This window comes from Maylandia zebra, linkage group LG6 (assembly GCF_041146795.1).
Source record: "Maylandia zebra isolate NMK-2024a linkage group LG6, Mzebra_GT3a, whole genome shotgun sequence".
NCBI classification, from domain to species: Eukaryota; Metazoa; Chordata; class Actinopteri; order Cichliformes; family Cichlidae; genus Maylandia; species Maylandia zebra.
In genome coordinates, this window is record NC_135172.1 from 1,101,531 (window position 1) to 1,119,845 (window position 18,315).

The 18,315-nt window shown below is 42.9% G+C and overlaps 1 protein-coding gene and 1 long non-coding RNA gene across 2 annotated transcripts; one reads left to right on the forward strand and one right to left on the reverse strand.

Annotated features, from left to right (window-relative positions):
- Window positions 1-1,418: 1,418 nt before the first annotated feature.
- LOC143418883 (uncharacterized) lies at window positions 1,419-7,943 on the reverse strand. Its single transcript, XM_076884497.1, has 4 exons — window positions 5,026-7,943; window positions 3,084-4,110; window positions 2,218-2,534; window positions 1,419-2,009 (listed from the first exon to the last, which is right to left on the reverse strand). Exons 2-4 carry the CDS (start codon window positions 3,533-3,535, stop codon window positions 1,900-1,902), a joined length of 879 nt encoding a protein of 292 aa, XP_076740612.1. The 5' UTR covers window positions 3,536-4,110; window positions 5,026-7,943; the 3' UTR covers window positions 1,419-1,899.
- A 276-nt stretch (window positions 7,944-8,219) lies between these two features.
- LOC143418884 (uncharacterized) lies at window positions 8,220-8,913 on the forward strand. The gene is made up of 3 exons (XR_013098803.1): window positions 8,220-8,330; window positions 8,421-8,574; window positions 8,805-8,913. It is a non-coding gene; the product is annotated as an uncharacterized LOC143418884 (long non-coding RNA).
- Window positions 8,914-18,315: the final 9,402 nt, after the last annotated feature.

An 18,315-nucleotide genomic window follows, 5' to 3' on the forward strand; every position in this document is an offset into this window, starting at 1 on the left:
GATTGTTAACATGACCCCACTCCACAACACAATCCGGACTGACTTTAACAAATGTGCTATAGGCTCACCCGGAAAATAGTGAGCTTTACAAGACTGATTTTGTTCCAAAGGCTTGCACAGACCTCAACCAATCCTAAGGCTAATTAGCACGGCTAGAATTTTAAAAACATTTGTTAAATGTTGTCATTGCTAACATATACCTGTTTTAGAGCATGGTGAGTAGCCAGAGTGCAAAGTTATTTTTACCTCTAAAAAAAATGTGAAGATGTGATATTAGCATGTACGGAGCCCCTCTGATGACACGGTCCAAAAATAAATAAATTGTGGCCACAAAATACTACTTCGTGGCCACGAAATGGGTATAACGTGCGCACGAAATGCTTATTTGTGGGCACGAAACACTTGACCGATAACCGTGATCCTTCCCAGGCCCAGTTGGTTGACAATAAAATCTACCCCAACGTCCGGATTGTACTTACGTCTGCAAAGCAACTGGGCTCTCAATATCCTGTTTAAATGTCTCTCCATAATAATGGTTCCTTTCAGTGCCAGGCTTTTCAAAATGCATCTGTAGCTCAGTCCCAGCCTAAAATTGTCAGGGATCTGGGTCTGAGGGACCTAGACCTATTATTGTATATTGTTTACTTCACTGTAAATAAACGCACTGCATTAATCCGCATTTTGGGTCCTCCTTCCCCACACACCCACGGTCTGCCACGCAGACCATGACAAAAATATGCCCGTTTCTCCATCACAGCTCTGATGATTCAGTAAGGACATCTCCTGGTTTCATCTTCATGTTTCCCTCTCACCACATATCCAAACCGACATCATGACCAGCAGCTTTACAGCTGTGGCTCCAGCAAACATCTGCTGATACTAGAAATTAATATTAAATACATTCTAACAACAGCTGATCAAGCTTAAACGTGCTGCTGTTGTTTAGCGCGACATCTGCTGGTTTCCTCTTTCTGGCTCGAAATATAAACAAACAAGAGAGAAAAGCGATCAGCTGATCACTGATCAGTTTCATCATTTAAGTAGCAACAGGAGAGGGAGGGGGGAGAATGGGAGAAGAAGAGGCAGCTGCAGCGTAAAGACACAGAATAACTCCAGCTTTGTGTCTTTTTTTCCATTCAAGCTGAAGTCTGGACAAATCACCTTCCTTTTCAGCCCAATACGAAACGCGGCCGGTCCGGCGGCCACCACGGGTCTCTCCTCCTCCTTCCTCCCCTTTCCCTCATCCACCTGCTGTACTCAAAACTTGAACTCAAGTACAAGTACTGTTACACTGGTTAAGTTGTACTCAATTACAAGTAAAAGTACTGGTGTTAAAAAAATACTAGAGTAAAAGTACAAAGTACTGTTCTCAAAAACTACTCGGAGTATTAATTACTTTTTAACAGACTGATGTTTTATTCTGTCGTCAACAGCAGGCATTCGACTCGATTCACCAGTATAAATATTTATGTTCAAAGCACATTTCTCAGATGAACAAGGTATAGAAAGGTAACTTGTTTTGTAAATAAATGTAGATGTAAAAGGAGGAATTTTGTTTGTTAAAACAATGACAAAAATGTTTCTGAACATGCGTAGAACCATTTAAACTTTTCCCCATACACTGAACAACAGGCAGGAGTGTCTTAAAGTCTTAGCGTTTCTGTCACACTTTACTTTCTGAACCTTTTGTTCAGTTTCAGCACGAGCTGGTTTTCTAAATTAACAGAGGCAATCCGACTTCGTTTGGCAGTGAAGAGTAGACCAGCACAGCTAAAAAGTCGTTCACACGCAGCAGAAGCAGGCAGAGCTGTGTTCAGTTTAAGAGAGAGGTTTTTGATGGCTGAGAAGGAGTGCAGCAGCTCCATGGTGTCTGTGGCACAAGCAAGATAACCATCAAGCTCAGCTGCACTTTGGTCTGGAGAAGAATTCATCTTCATCAGATGACTCTCTTTGCTGATCCTCACTCTCATGCTCCATCGTTTCAAGATGTTGTTTGATGCATGTCAAGGCTGTAATTGCAAGTAGATAACACAATTTTGTTATTTAAATTTCAGTGATTATTCCTGAACACAAATTTAAAATGGGCAAATTCTCAAAAAGGATTGTTTAGTATTCAGGACAGACCATCAATAACTTACAACGTATTAGGTGAAATACTCACTTAAGCATGTGTTCAAATGTAAGATTACACAAAAGTGGGATCACATGAATCCTTACCAGCCTCTATTACATCTGCTCTGTCAGTCCAGGAAGTCTTGAACTTGGGTAAGAGGACTGCAGCTGCAGCCAACTCTGGATCCTCCATCATCGCTCCAAAACGCTTTTGAAGGCCATTTTGCAGGGCTCTGATGAGTGGCACGCATGTCGTGCTTGATGTCTCCAGCCTGCTAAGTTTGGACAGTAGTTGTTGGATTACTGGCAGGAGCCATCCCATAAAGGAAGTGGACTCAGACTGAAGGATGTTTGCAGCTTTCACCAGTGGCTTCATGGTGGTACAGTACTCCCTTAGGAATGCACCTTCTGCAGGACTCAACCTGTAAGACACAACAACAAAACCCACCATGACTATAACAGGGATCTTCTGATTTAATATTAAGAGTCTGCTCACGTTTTTAACCATCCATTAAGGAAAATTCACAAAATTTGCAACCATATTGGTAGGTGTCCAATCAAATCAAATCAAATCAAATCACTTTTATTGTCACATCACATGTGCAGGTACATTGGTACAGCACATGTGAGTGAAATTCTTGTGTGCGAGCTTCACAAGCAACAGAGATGTGCAAATACAAGAACGTAAACAAGCAAAATACAAGAATGGCTACATCTGAAACTAATAAATATATGTACAATATATAATAGTATATGCATTTCTGGATGTGTATACTAAATATTTTTCTACGTGTGTGTGTGTGTGTGCGTGTGTGTGTGTGTACACATATTTTACAAATTAAATAGAGTCAATAAATAAAATATATAAAATATACAGAGTGAGACGTGCAAAACAGTGGCGTTACTGTACAGTATGGAGTGCATAATGTTGAAGTTCCAGTAGTGGAGGTGAGGTGTCCAATTTTACTCACATTTTCACCTTGAACTCCTCACAAATGCTCCTGATGGCATCTTCCTCCTTCTCATCAATGATGCGTATTATCCTTTCAATGGCAAGGTAGGTTGAATTCCACCATGTTGCATTGGGACAGATGATCTGTAGCTCACACTTGTCCTCTACCACTTCATTAGCCAAATGAGACCGGCCAGTTTTGTTCCAAATGGCCTGGCATTTTGCAAAGCTTGCACGGGAGAGCCTCTTGTAGGTGTCACTCATGCTCTCTGCTAGGGCAGCGTCAGATGTTGCCACAAGGTTTAGCAGGTGACATGCACATCGCTGATGAGGCGGGAGTTGATACTCCAAACCAGAGTCTTCATCAAGAATTGCACCTGCCTCATGGTAGTCAATATGGTCAGTCAGGTCAAGAGTTTCTGGGTCTGCTTCATCTTCAGCTTCATCTGCATCATTTTGTGCCCCAAACATGTGGAAGGCCTTGACAGAGTTGGATCCATTATCAGTTGTGTTCTTACAACTTTGCCTCTAATCTTGTATTGGCAATGGATATCATCAAGCGCACCAGCAAGCATGTCAAATGTGTGAGACCCTCTCAATCTTTTGCACGCTAGTGCTGCAGACTCTTCCTCTATCCAATGGCATGTGACTCCAAGGTAACTTTTCTGATGAGCTGACCAACAATCAGTAGCAACAAATTTGACTTTATCGAATGCTGCAACCAAAGTCATCTTCATGTGATCAGCAGCTTCACAGATTCTGGCACGGACAGCGGGTCTGGAGATGACTTGAGGTTGTAATGTGGTAACCAATTCTTTGAAAGATGGCTGTTCTACCACTGCAAATGGCTGTAGACCCTCACATGTGAAATTGATGACAAGCTGTCAACAGTTGCTTGTGGAACATGTTTGTTTGCAGCTCTCAACATCAGGTCTGGTAACTTGTGTATTTGCTGAGAGCTTGTTTGGTGTGGCTGTGGTCTTTCGCTGTCGAGATGTTGATGCCACAGTGATATTGCACTGCTCAATCTTCGATGGATGTTTCCTCTGTAGAGATAAATATTATCATACGTCAGGTTCATACATTACTTCATAACCTCACTGTGATTAACACTAAAAGAAAACACATTTTTAAAACATCATTCAACTAGACTTGAGCTAATCTTTGATTGTTGAGCATAGTATAAAAGAGTGGTGAATTGGTCAAATTTTGCAGATATATTGCTGTATTTATTCACAAGTGTAAACCAATTTTGAACGATCATTGCAAAAAACATGAATTTCTGTATACATTCTAAGTTCTGTAATCTGTATACTATCTGTAAAAAGAGTATCGACCAATGTATCAGTATCTAAATTTTTAACTCCTTTTTATCAGTATCACCCTAAAGTTTTCAGTATTAGTCAGGTCCTAAAAATACTAAGAGAGCAAAATATGTGTATATAGCAAATCTAATTTAAGAAAAGGGATCACATACACAAAAATGCTGCCCATACAGCTAACAAATAAAACCAATCCACATTATGTTCTTTAAAAAAGATATCATATTGGGAAACATATAACCCTACTGATTAAGAGCCACGTCACTATGATAGACCTGTATCAGGCCAATGATACTGATCAACCGATCCATCAATCGCGCTCTGGTACATGTCAGCTGAGAGCTGGAAGATTCATTTGAGATGCAGCTCAGCACTGTGTTCAAGTTTTTGTTTTTTATATAGGCCAGCTGATTGTAGGCCTGTGAGTTTTAAATGACTACAAGTTTAATTTATTGTAATGACGGTGGTTATCCAAACAATAAGCTAAAACATGCACACACACACGCACATTAGCTAGCTCCGTCTTATTTTAATATCAGGCTAACCAATGGCGGTGACAATATCTTAGCCAAAATAACCTTAACACACATGGAAAATAAGAAAGCAATATCATACACGTATAGTTGTAAAACCTCTTACCTCAATGTGTGTTTTTAAGATTAGACGCTGAAGTCTTGTAAGCTGAAATGACTGTAGAGGTCAAAGTTTGCACTGCATCTGGACGCTGTCTCCGTTTCTCCCTCTGCACATGAACATTCCCTCCAGGTACGGCCACGGGCACGCGGGTATGGCCACGGGCACGCGTCCTCCGTCTTTTCTGCTCGTTCTCATGGTTGACAGTGTTGTCCTCTGTCTCCGTTTTGGCTTCTTTGTCTCCAAATCTTCGGTCTATAAAGTAGTTTGTACTCCACCATTCAGCACCTCCAGACTGTGCCTGCTGCTGCAGCGGAGTTTATTCTTTGCTTACGTCTTAAATTGGCGCGGTTGCGATTGCAAAAATGCAGACGAAAGGTTTGAATATTAATTCAAATTGTGGGCGTACTCAGTAGCGACTTTTGATTTTATAAGTAGCGAAGTAGATTACATGGTGTAAGTTGTACTCAAGTATGAGTAAAATTACACACTTGAAAAATTACTCATAGTACAAGTACCCAAAAAAATCTACTTAATTACAGTAACGTGAGTATTTGTAATTCATTACTTCCACCCCTGACAGTAAATGACCATAAATGAACTGTAAATTACACCGCGGTCAGCTCCATTCATATAGTTCTATCAGTGCACGTGTACACACGTTGACAACCGTAACCATGGCAGCCGAGGGTATTTAAACGCTGCACGAGGCTCCAATCGTCCGTTTACACTTGCTCGTGGACTTGTTTCGACCTGCTCCAACCTCAGCCTGTGGAAAGCTAAGTTTTGCAAAACATTTGACTGAAAGCGGATATAACTTGAGAGCACAACAAGTACTTCATCTGTTTGTACTTGTTTCTGTTTTTCAAGTTTGAAGATGGCTCGCCGTGGACCCGGACTCCTCGACTGTCACCTGGACTTCGCTGCAGGTACGTTTGAAAATTTCTTTAACTTTAAATGACTGTAATAATTTAACAAGTTCCAGTGTGAATATCAAGTTTTAACGTGATCAAATATGTGTATTCAAGATTGTTTCCCGTAAATTGTTTGTATGCTTTAAATTTTCCGGGAGAGGTGTAGAAATTATTAACGACCGGTGTATGAATACGAAAAAAAGGTGTTACTTTGATGTGAAGGCTTCAAATTTGACACTTTTCTTTAAAATGAAATGGTTAAAAATAGCTTAATGGACTAAAATTTGTAAAATGCCCAAAAATCCGTTTCTGTGGTAACGGCATCTTCAAGCTGTCATGGCGTCAGAACACGCAGATCCAGGTCCCCTCCTGACATCCTTTTCTTCTCCGGATCAAAGGCTTTAATGACAAACGATATTTCTTCTCTGCTGCAAAACACAAAGATAAAAAAAATACAAATAAAAGAATATCAAAAGAATATGAAAACAGTAGAAATAATGGCATTAAGACCCATCTTCTGTTACGGTAATGCTTTTAACCTTATTGGATAGCAGAGAGAGATATTGTACACGGGGATATTTCCACAGGGATATTTCCACAGGGGTAGCATGTTTACCACAGATTAGATGTGTCTGTCCTTATGGCAGATACAGTCCTTGTGCACATTTCTAAAAATGTGGATTCTGAGTTAAGAGTTTCTGTTTGTTTGTTTGTTTTTCACTTGACCATCATTTTCAGACATACCTGCAGAGCTTTGTGTGTGCAATTTTTACTCTTGCCAAGGAGGTTGTGTTTTTATTTAAAAAAAAATGCGATTGGTACATGTGGTCTAAATGTTACATTATGGTTTGCATAATGTAACATTGCTTAGGCTGCTGCCCCCGCAACCCGGCCCCGGACAAAGCGGATGAAGATGGATGGATGGTTTGCATCCACATATTTAACCTCTGAGCTTTTTTCAAAATGTGTGACATCGTGAATTGTAAATAAAACAGGAGAATGAGCTGCATGGTTAGTTCTAAATGTACTGTAGTATATTTATATAATAAGTTACTCATGTTCGGCTATTTACAAATCAATACTTATTATCCATTACCTATTCCAACATAGTGTTTGCATAAAGGCTTACAAAGAACAAATAAAACAAATTGAATGTACACTAAATACAGTGTCAATATAGTGTCACCTTAAAAGTACACAGAGTGAGCTGCCTTGGTGGAGGTTTGGTGGTCTTCTATTAAAAAACTTCACTTAAAGATTGAACAAGTAGAAGTGTCATTCAGTCTGACATAAAATGCTTTTCTCTCATGCTCTGCTCAAACTAACAGATGTAGGTCTGTTGCTTTAACACTGGGTGTCTATTACATTCCTAATCTTATTTTAAAAATTGTTTCCTCACAGGGCGTCTTGACTATGTGGTTGAACGCCCTGCAGAAGAAGGCCTTCCTGAAGTCATCAGGATCCTGGATGACAGTCTCCAGAGCACCACCTCTTCTGGTGAAGCTCAGGACACTGATACCCAGCGTATCAGCGAAGGTGAGTATGGTGAGTATTTTTCCCCTCTCTCACCCTCACCCTCTTCTGATGAAGCACCAGATGCTGATGACGGTGAACAGCAAGGTGAGTATGGTGAGTACCCCCCCTACCTACCTGTAGATGATGAAGAGGTGAGTGAACAGACTGACAATTCATCTGACTGGAACGACTCAGAAGAGTGGGGGGATTGGCTTAGCGATGACTCGGGGTATGACACCATGGATGAGAGAGATGATTCCCTTCTCATCCGGGAGCACCCTCCAGGGCCGTTTTGGCACGATTGGCAACATCCTATTGCTCCAGGTGCTGCCCCCATCGCCATGCCGCCTTTTGGCCAGGCCAACGCCCCACTCTTCCCTCAAGTTGTTGCCCCAGTTGGTGACCCGCCAGCTGCTCCTCCCTCAGCTGCTCCCTCTGCTGTTCCTCCCTCATCTGCTCCCTCTGCTGCTTCTTCCTCATCTGCTTCCTCTGCTGCTTCTTCCTCATCTGCTCTCTCATCTGCTTCTTCAGCTGCTCTCTCTGCTGCTCTCTCTGCTGCTCCTTCCTCAGAAAAGAGAAGCAGAGAAGACATCTGCACCGAAGAGGTAAGTGCAAAGAGGTGCAAGGTAAGTGACCAGTTTGATGCCCCTTCAACATCCTCAGGTTGTTTTGGAGTCAGATGTTTCTGGGAGAGGCTTTTTAGCCTTTCCCTTGATGACAGTGACTCTGATTAGTTTATGTTAGAACGTGTTTTTAAACTTTGCCTTTGTGTTTTTGTTTTTACAGATATAAGAACATCTGACTCACACATGTGAAATGTATTGTTTTTTTCTTGAATAATATATGTTTTTCCCAAGCCCTAATTCACCATGCAGGACAAAGGTAAGTCTGTACTTAATCTCAACACAAATAAGTAGAAAAGGTTTAAATATGATGCAGTGAACTGACTGTAGTCTCTTGTTTTTACATAAGGTATAGCCTGTGGCTAAGAATTCAACACTTCAGACGCTCAACGTCCAAGATGGAGCAAACACCCCACCCAGAAGACAGCCTTACCCCGACCAACCCGATGAGAAGGATGGATGACCAAGTGAAAAACGGGAGAGTGGTGCTGTGGTCCAACTATGTAAGTTATCACCTCACATTGACAACAAACTGTATTGAAGGCGAAATTCTTCCAATAGTTGGTATAAATCATCATCCTCTGTCAGCAGCACTGTAGGTTTAGGTTTATTTATATTTTTCATGTGTATACGTTGGGTCTAAAATTGCTTTTTAACAACATACTGCAGCTGCCAACAATGGAAATGCTGTTTTGTGTTAAAATGACAGCTTTCTTGTGTTATTGCTTTGCAGGGCAGCTGAGAGTGGACAGAGCTGCACAGAGGACCAAAGATCCACTCTCAGCACTTCATACCTGACTGGCCACAGCACCACCCCTCCTCACCCAGGGTGAGGAGGGTCCTGACCCCGCCTGCACAGAGGGAGTTGTGAACATGCACTTCTGTGTCGGTGGGTTTAGGATCCTCCTCACACTCACACTGATGAAGACTGTCACTGGAAGATGTCTCCATTGCATCAGCAGGACATAAGCATTTGTAAAATATTACAGTTTGTGATGTTTTATACACATTTTTATTGCATCATTTAAAACTATGAGATATAAAATAAACCAATTTTCATAACATTTTCTGTGTATTTAGTTGTTTTCTTAATAAGTTATTTGGAACATCATCGCAACCTGTCAGCTTTTTATTGAGGATTTAGAAAGTTGCTGGTGGCCCGAGTGTGTGGAGTGGGGTGTTGTTTTTGTCACATGGTGAAAGTGACCTCAGGGGGAGCAAATAGAACAACTGCACAATTTGGGGATTCACAGACTTTGGTAATCGCTAAAAACAATTAATAAAAATTGTTCTGTGTGTACTAAAAGCTCAAATATAAACCATCCTGACACACTGACACAAATGATCTGCTGTTTATAAGCAGGGCAGTGTTTTCATGAGCCTGGGTGAAGCTCATTTGCATGAGTTTAACCTCCTGGTCAAAAACTTGCATGACTCTGATATCACTCTAACTTTCTTCTGTTTATTTATTCATTTCTGCTAATTGTAGTAGATTAATATGTTCACCAGCTGATTCTTGGCCTGAATGTTTGAATGTTTGCAGTTTCAGGTCCTACTGATCAGTTTTAAGTATTGTAGAAAGTGAGCAGCAATTCAATCGAGTCCTGGGATGAAATGGGACAAAAGGGTAATGTGACAGCCACATTAGTTCCCTTCCCTCGTTTAACAATGTGTAAGCAGACTGCTTTAACCTGCAATTTACTGCATGTTGTTAGGCTGCATGGTACAACCACAGTCTGCTAACCACCCGTGGTGATCGAAGGTTTTGAGGTCTTGCTTGAGCTACTGATGAAGTTTTATCAAAGCTTGTTAAGTTTCCCAACCACATTTCATCCTGATGGTCCAAGGCTTACATCTTTATGCTCACAGACGTACTTCTGTAATTAATCAGTGACCGATTTATTACTTTAAGTTACAGTGTGAGGGGCATTAATGAACATAAATCAGATTTAACTGGATTATGTGTTTAGGTCAAGAGACACAGACCTTCATCTTTAAGAGGCTCTTCCCGAATGTCTAATCACGATGTTTGTGTTTGTCTGCAGCAGAGAGGGTATAACACAAGGCCACAGTCATGTGGTATTCTTATTCTTATGTATAAAAAGGGTTCACAACTGAAAGTAAAAAGTAATACAGTTAATGCACATTCATCTTAGTTGACATAAGCATAAAGACAATGTAAATAAGATATGGAAATATTTTAAAAGTTATTATTTTTCATGTTGCATCAGTGGTTGTCATTTTATTCACCAGAACTGCGATCTGTACAATACTAATCGGCTAGTTTCTGGGATCGATTGGTAGTGTCTCCAATCTCCACTAGGGGGCTTTCGCACATTCTCCTCATTGCATTAAACTACTCTGTGAGATAACAACACAAAATCACTTGTGATTCTTTCCTTCCTGTTTTCAGGGGTGTAATAATGGCTGCATTCACTGAGGAACGTAGAGGAACAGTTAATATATGACAGCCTATATTTAGTAACGTCGGGTCAGTGCAACACAACCAGGCACCTTTACATCGATAGCTCAATTGTGTCCAGCAATATTGTCAGAAACGTTTTGATACACAGACTTTGCTTATCTCATATAAATGATTGACATTAAATGCAGTCATGGGGGATCAGTTGGGCTTCAGAGGTGCAAACATAGTGTCATCAGCTGTAGTCTGTTATGTTGAAGTTGCCTCGTTCTAATGTTTTCTCTGAGGCTGCTGTAAATGTGAATATATTTACTGTGGGTTTTGCTTGAAGAAGCTTTACGTTATGAAAAACTGAAATCTTAAATTAGAATTGTTGTGCCTTATTTTGTGGATCTTTTTACATATATTTGAAAATACTAAAATTTGTATATTTATGTATTTTTGTTTGTCTGATAGCATTGATTTATAAAATAAATCAGACATTTCAAACAGTTACTCGCTACTTACTCAGTACTTGAGTAGCCTTTTCAATAAGTACTTTTTTACTCTTACTCGAGTAACTTTTTTGACGACTACTTTTCACTTTTACTTGAGTAATAATATTTTAAAGTAATGATACTCTTACTTGAGTACAATTTTTGGATACTCGACCCACCTCTGCATCCAAGTGACTTCTTCAGTCTCAGCTGACTGCAGGTTTCCCCAACCTTACAAACACATGTGAGTGAAGTTGCCCTCCAACCTTCTTCTAATCAAACAAAATTGATGTCAAACATTTGTCCTGCAAATTATTTTGTTTGTGCAGGTTGTGTTTCTCTAATTTTATACACAGTACATGTACAGTGAGAGAGAGATGTTACATCTGTCTTCACTTGCATCCCAGTCATAGAAGCGTTGGAGGTCGTTCTTTCTCCCACTGAAAATGTCCAGATGAACAGAATCAACCTTTTGGGATTTACTTACCTGGATGATTAAGCACGCATCAAGACGTTATTTTATTAATATTTCTAAAATGATCGCAGCACACACGAACATTTTTGAAGCACAAACCAGCACAAACGTAGCAGAAACGTTTAACATCGTGTTTGATTTGGGTAATGTGGGGGGGCTGGTTGACCTTTTGACCTTTACATTTTCATTAATATCTTTAAAACAGAAGCAGCACAAATGACAATTTTAGCAGCACAAACCAGCACAAACATAGCTCAACTGATTGACACCAATTTTGTTTGATTCCATTAATGTGGGGGGGCTGGTTGACCTCTGATGACCTCTAGAAATTTTTATTAATATCTTTAAAATGATAGCAGCACAAACCAGCACAAACGTTTGATACCACTTTTGTTGGATTTGAAGAAGGTGGGGGGGCAACTTCACTCACATACATGAAGCCAATGACAAGCCTGCATCATTCCCTAATGACCACCAGGGGGCAGGAGAGCCCGGACCAACGTGCCAGAATGTTTTCTTCGGTGGGCGTGTCTAAGATATGACCACACTGCCAGCATAAGAGGAACTGGTATAACAGCAGTTTCATCACACAACATATCAGAATCAGAATCAGAACACTTTATTCATCCCGAGGGAAATTAGGGTTACAGCAGGCAGCACGCTAATGGCGCATGCGCACTCACAAAGGAACCTTCTGACCAACTTTACACAAACATCACATTGGGCAGACATGTCAGAAGGTAGGCTGATAGGAAAAAACAACGAAAATACATAACATGAGGTAAGAGGAGGAGAAAAAAAACTCCACTCAGACTGAGCTCCTAGTGGGAGAACAGTTTGATAACAGAAAAAACACCTCAGCACAAAAGCACATGACTATCAATACACCATAGAAACACAAGACCAGCAACAGGTAAAGGGTGAGAGAGAGCCGGTGTACACAGCGCTTCCAGTCCTGCAGCATCTGCGCTGGTCCAGTTGACTGCTATCATCCCCGGTAGGGCACAAGCATCGAAGGCGTTGGAAAGGGAGGGGGGATGAGTGAGTGTCTATCAGTGTAAGTGTATGTGTGGGCGTGTCCATAGTTCAGCTGAGACAGTGTCCTTCGGCCTATCAGGCTAAGTAAACAGTCCTCCAGCCAATCCAGGTGTCCTTGCATGGGACGGGAAGAATAGCCGTAACACAGTCGTTATCAGGGAGTGATTGTTCGGCTCCAGCCTTGGGCCTGCAGCTGGCGCCGTGATGGGGATCCGCAATGTTCATGTTGATTTTGTTAATATATATTTTCAGTCATATTTTGATGTGTTTTGTTGTTTTCATCACTTTTATTTGGTCTTTTTAGTTGCAGAGGTAACCATGGTTCTATGAATGAGTTTATTACAGCTTGAGACACGTTTAAGGACCAGGCAGGACAAATATTTCACAATATACAGCAGGTCCCAGAATATTCCTCAGTCTGATGAAGGCAGAGAGGTGGTTGGTATGATGGAGAGAAGGAAGACACATGGATGTGGGCACGCTGAACTCCAGCTGAGCCACCCGTCTGTCATCATTGCTGCACTGCTGGTAGTGCCTTGCTTGCATTAGCTTGCACCTCCTTCCCTCTGATTCATTCCTAGAGAGTCATCTGATTGTTTTGGTAGGAAGGCAACATGGGCAGTGTTTCGGCATCAAACCTGAGAGTCAAGTTCAACAGACATCTGGCTCTTATGTGGAGCGTCAGACAAACTGAGACTGATGAGGAAGTCTGGCTAAAGAACGCTGGAATCTCCCACCTCGACTGATTCATGGATAAATAATCTATCTGTGGATCCTGGCAGATGTTTGAATGTGAACTGAGAGAAATCCTTTTGACTGTGGTTTTGTGGTGATCTCATTAACCTTTTATCACCTAAGTAGCATACAGGCGACCTGGAATTATTTTGTCATTTTCACTGTAAAATTCTGAGTCCCATTCTTCAGGAATCATCTGAATTTCTTCTCTAGCTCAGAATAGTTGAGGAGTGATGAGAGGCGCGAGTGGTAACATCTAGGAGGAGCTTCTGTCTGTGTTCACACAGCAGAACCAAGCACAAATGGAGCTGGAGTCTTTAAAGAGCAGCCCCACCGCTGGCTGATGGTCAGAGCATCTGCCTGAAGTGAAGGCATTTCAGGATTGAGATGTGAATGTACTGAAGAGCGATGAGTGTTGAAAAGCTGGAAGAAGTGCTTTAATCAGCTGATGAATGAAGAAAGTGGAGGACAGCTAGGAAGAGCAGAGGATTAGTAAGGAGGAGGTGAGGGCAGCTATGAAGAGGCTACTCTAGAGGACGATCCTGTGGAGTCGGTTGTTTAGGAGGACAGTGGACTAACCAGGATTTTCACAGGAGGAGAACTGTACTGGTACAGATCTGCAAGCACCAGGGTGATGTACAGAGCTGCAGTAACTACAGAGGGCTGATGAGCCACAGCATGAAGATATTCAGATGTCCAGGTGTTCACTGGGAGTGAGCAGGATGGACAGGACTAGAAATGAGTCCATCAGAGGAACAGCTCAGAGTCAGAGAGGCTGGGATGATTTGCACATGTGCAGAGCAGGGAGGGTGGATGTACTGGACACAGGATGATGAAGATGGAGCAGCCAGGCCGGGGGAAAGAGGAAGACCTCAGAGGAGGTTCATGGATGTAGGGGTGTTGGTGTCACACAGGGGGATGCTGGGAGAGGCTGAGACAGAGGCTCCTAAACCGACCAGCTGAACGTCTGAAAAATCACCCGAGATCCTAACTTTGTTCCTCGTTAACTTTTATTATGGCCCTAACCAAAGATCAGTCACGTCTCCACTGATAACTGGTGACCTGCGTGATTACGTTTTTGTCCTGTTCTGGCTGCATTAAAAGTCAGTGTTTCCTGCTCATACACTGTGACGTTTAATATCAGGGGCTCTCTGCAGGTTCGTCTCACAGCTGCTGTGAGCCAGATGATTCAGGGAGTTCAGTCCAACGGGGAGTCCTCGTGCTCCATCTCTCTGCTCTCTGAGCTGCAGAGCACTGGGTGAAAGGTCATCTGAGCATTTACATAACTCAGAGCTATGCTCCTGTTGTTGCTCTTTCAGGGACAGATGAGGGTCAGTAACCTCCTATGACAAACACTTGCTAGCATGGACTGCCTTCATAAATGTACCCGTGTTCACTCAGCTGGTGAAGTCTTACAGCTCATCATTGTGTTAGTCAGGCCAAAGCAGCTTGTTTGGAACATCCAGTTATTCTCTAACCCAGATTCTAGAGACTAAACCCTTCACACTGATGTTCATCACTTAGATTAAACTCACCTTTTCCAGTACATTTCCAACTGTAGGATTGAGTATTACTGCAAATGGAGACGGTCCTCTACCTCAGCCAACACAGGAGCTTTCCTCTGCTCTCACACATAAAGACGTGTTGCTCAGTAAGGACGAGGCATTTAGCCATGTCTTCTTTAGATAAGGAATATTAACACATTTAGGATACACATGTAAAAAGTGGCACCTTTCTCACTGATGTGTGTGAGCCAGGAGCTACGAGCTGTACGTCGCACTTCTTTAACGACTGAAATCACCAATGTGCAAAGATGCACATCGAACCTGCTGAACACACGAAACAATGAACATTTTCAGGTGAAGCTGAGCTTTGAGAATCTGGCAGCAGATGTATAACGTGCAGTGATGGCTCACACGTGTCTGCTAACATGTGAAAGAAGGCAAACACACACACACATAAGTGAACTGTGTTTATTTCATCCACATCACAGTAACATTGTTTCCAGAGGAGCCCTCTGCTACATCAAAACTCAAACTTTAGAGCTCTTTCTCTGTGCGCTTCTTCGTAACAAGTATAGAAACCAAGCGAATGTAACAGTCGCAGAGCTTGGGTTTGGTTCAGACAGCAGAAATGATCATGGTGTGAAAATGAAGCAAGTGACCTTTAAACGACTGTGCAGAGGGGGCGGGTGCTGATGTGGTACAGCCGGTCGTTCAGGGAGGCGAGCCTTCACAGGAAGCTCATGACGGTTCCCTTTTTCCCCACTTGGTGAGGCTCCAGCGCGTTGAACACAATCACAATCCTGCCAATCAAACACAGCAGTCAGTCTGCACATCCACATGAGAGCAGCACACTCATCGCTGACAGCAGCACTAATGCTTACTGTGTTTAAACCATCATCCCAGACAGAAGACTGGCCCTGGAAGCAATCTTTCTACCAAATCAGTTCTCTACATCATCCTAATGGGAAATGCTCCACATGTGTCCAGATGATCTGCAACAACAGGAGGAAGAAGCACAAACACAGCACATCGAACACCTCTGCACCAGTGTTGTGGAGCACGGTGGTGCAGAGGTGAGGATTTGGGCTTGTTTTCTGATTGTTGCGAGTGCTCTTGCTCTTGACGAAGGCGGTCGCACTTTTCTCCTCTCCCTTAGCTTCCCTGCTTAGCCTCTTGTGTCCTTGTCTAGTCTCGTGTTTTTTTGTATTACTTTTTATTACTTTTCCGTGGAACACTCTCACAGTCTGTTCTCTAAAACCTAAAAGAGAATTATGGGTTGGATCAACTGGTCCCTGAATGCAATTGACACCCCTTTCTCAACGAGAAGTCTGGGCTCGGGTGAGCCTGAGTGCTGAAGATATCTACCTATTCAGAACCATGGTAACAGGGTTCTTGCTGATCGGAGCTGGCTTGGCCCTGACTTATCGAAGAATTAAGAAAGCGGAACCGGCTGTTCAAACCCCCACAAGGCTGCCCGCTGGGATTGGAACGATGGAAGAGGCGTGAGTTTCTCAAAATGGGCTCATTGAACGCAGCATGGATAAGATCTTGGAGAAGCTTACGGCTGCTGTGAATACTCAGAATAAGATCTCTGAGCCCAAATTGGATGACATCTCGAGGAGGCCCACTGTTGTGAGTTCTCAGAATCGGCTCTTTGAGCACAAGAATGACAACATCACAGAACGTAAGTATGGCGAAGCTCGCGGCTCTCCAACGGGAGATTGAGAGACCAGTGTTGGACTGTAGAACTGCTTTGAAATTCATATGAGCTGTTCGCACTAAAGTAAAAAGCACCATCACTTCATGCGGATACCCTCTCGGCGCCAGCTGCAGTCGCAAGGCTGGAGCTGAACAACAACTCCCTGATAACGACTGTGTTTAGTCTGTTCTTCCCATTCCATGCAAGGCCACCTGGGTTGGCTGGAAGACTGTTTACTGAGCCTGGCAGGGCGAAGGACACTGTCTCAGCTGAACTCTGGACACGCCCACACATACATATACACTGATATGCACACACTCATCCTCCCTCCCTTTCCAAACGCCTTCGATGCTTGTTGCCTCCTGGGAACACGGCGGGTCTGAGCCCGCGCTGGATGGTAGCGCTGGGCAGGATGGCTGCTGTGTTTGCTTCGGATTACTCCTCACCCCCCACCCGACCCTGTGGCTGGTCACGTGCTCCATAATGTTGTGCTGTGGACATTTATGTGCTTCTTTGTGCAGAGGAGTTTTGTTGTTTCCTGTTCTCATGCTGTCCTCCCAGGAGCCCGGCATGAGTAGAGGTCTCTTTTTTTCCTCTTGTACTTTCCCATTGTAGTGTATATTTCAGTGTTTTTCTGTAACGCTACCGATCTCTGACCTGTATCCCCATGTGATGTCTGTGCTATGTATGTATGGACGGGAGGGGGGGGTCCTATTTCACTACAGGGCAACCTGCACCCGGCGAATAAAGCCTTGATTGATTGATTGACTGACAGGTCAGCTCTTTCCCCCTCTGTTTCTTGTTTGAACCAGTGGAAACACTTCAGATCTCTGCGTCCCGCTTAGACGTTTCACTAATGTCATTCAGACTTTATCCTGGTCTCTCTTACAGAGACAGCAGGCTGTTGGCTTACACTGATTCTGAATCACTACTAGGGTGCGTATCTTTGATGAATCCAACTGTAACTTTGTGTGGATACAGACCGAGTACATGTCCACACAAGTGTAAGTGAATGAGGCCCAGTGAGCCCCACTACAGCAGCATGGTCAGAGTCCAAACCTCGTAGCAGAGCTGTGTGTGAACAAATTGCTACAAATCTCCATGAATCCAAGGAAGGATGTAAATAAGAGGCACGTTCCTCCACAACAGAGACGTCAACTTAGCTACTGACTCACAGGGTGTCCTCAGTCGCTCCCAGAGACTGTGCTCTCTGCAGAGACGCGAGTCCCTGATGCAAAGGTTTTACAATGCACAGCATTTTCACTTTCCTTCTGCTTGATATGGTTCCAACCTTTCCTGTGACTTTGCTCCTTGACACTCTTAACCCGTCGCACCAGCAGATGAAGCCTGCCACGTGTTCCTGACTGTTCCTTCCCATCCCTACACACCCCCATCCTGGATCCTGGACACCTTTGAAGGATTATCTCCAAGGCCGAGGTCAGCTGGCAGGTCTAGGCCCAGCGCTGGATTAATAGCTGCAGGGCAAGATGGCTGTGTCTACATCGGCTCACCTCTCACCCCCTTACCCACCCCCATTGCTTGTCATGTGGTTTATGGTGTTGTGATGTGGAGATGTTTAGTTGAAGCCGGCTGCCATTCTTTACAGTTTCACTGCATCTGAAAGGTTTCTTAAGTTCTACCTGCCAGCATAGTGATTTTTCCTAGTGTCACCTTGGAGGTGGTAAATGGACTGATTCTTATAACGTGCTTTTCTACTCTCCTGGAGAACTCAAAGCATTTTATACAACATGCAACATTCACACAAGCACTTCCTGCTATGCTTTCCAGTGCTTTCTAGCTGACATTCACACACATTCGTACTCCGATGGATGGTTAGTATCTTGCCCAAGGATATTTGGTATGCAAGTGTGCAAAAAACCAAAACAACCAGAGA

Coding starts and splice junctions, on each gene's coding strand:
- LOC143418883 (XM_076884497.1), bottom strand. CDS start 3,535: ATGTTTGGGGCACAAAATGATGCAGATGAAGCTGAAGATGAAGCAGAC. Junction 2,535..3,083: donor GAGGAGTTCAAGGTGAAAAT/GTGAGTAAAATT, acceptor TGTGTCTTACAG/GTTGAGTCCTGCAGAAGGTG. Junction 2,010..2,217: donor AGCAGATGTAATAGAGGCTG/GTAAGGATTCAT, acceptor TTGCAATTACAG/CCTTGACATGCATCAAACAA.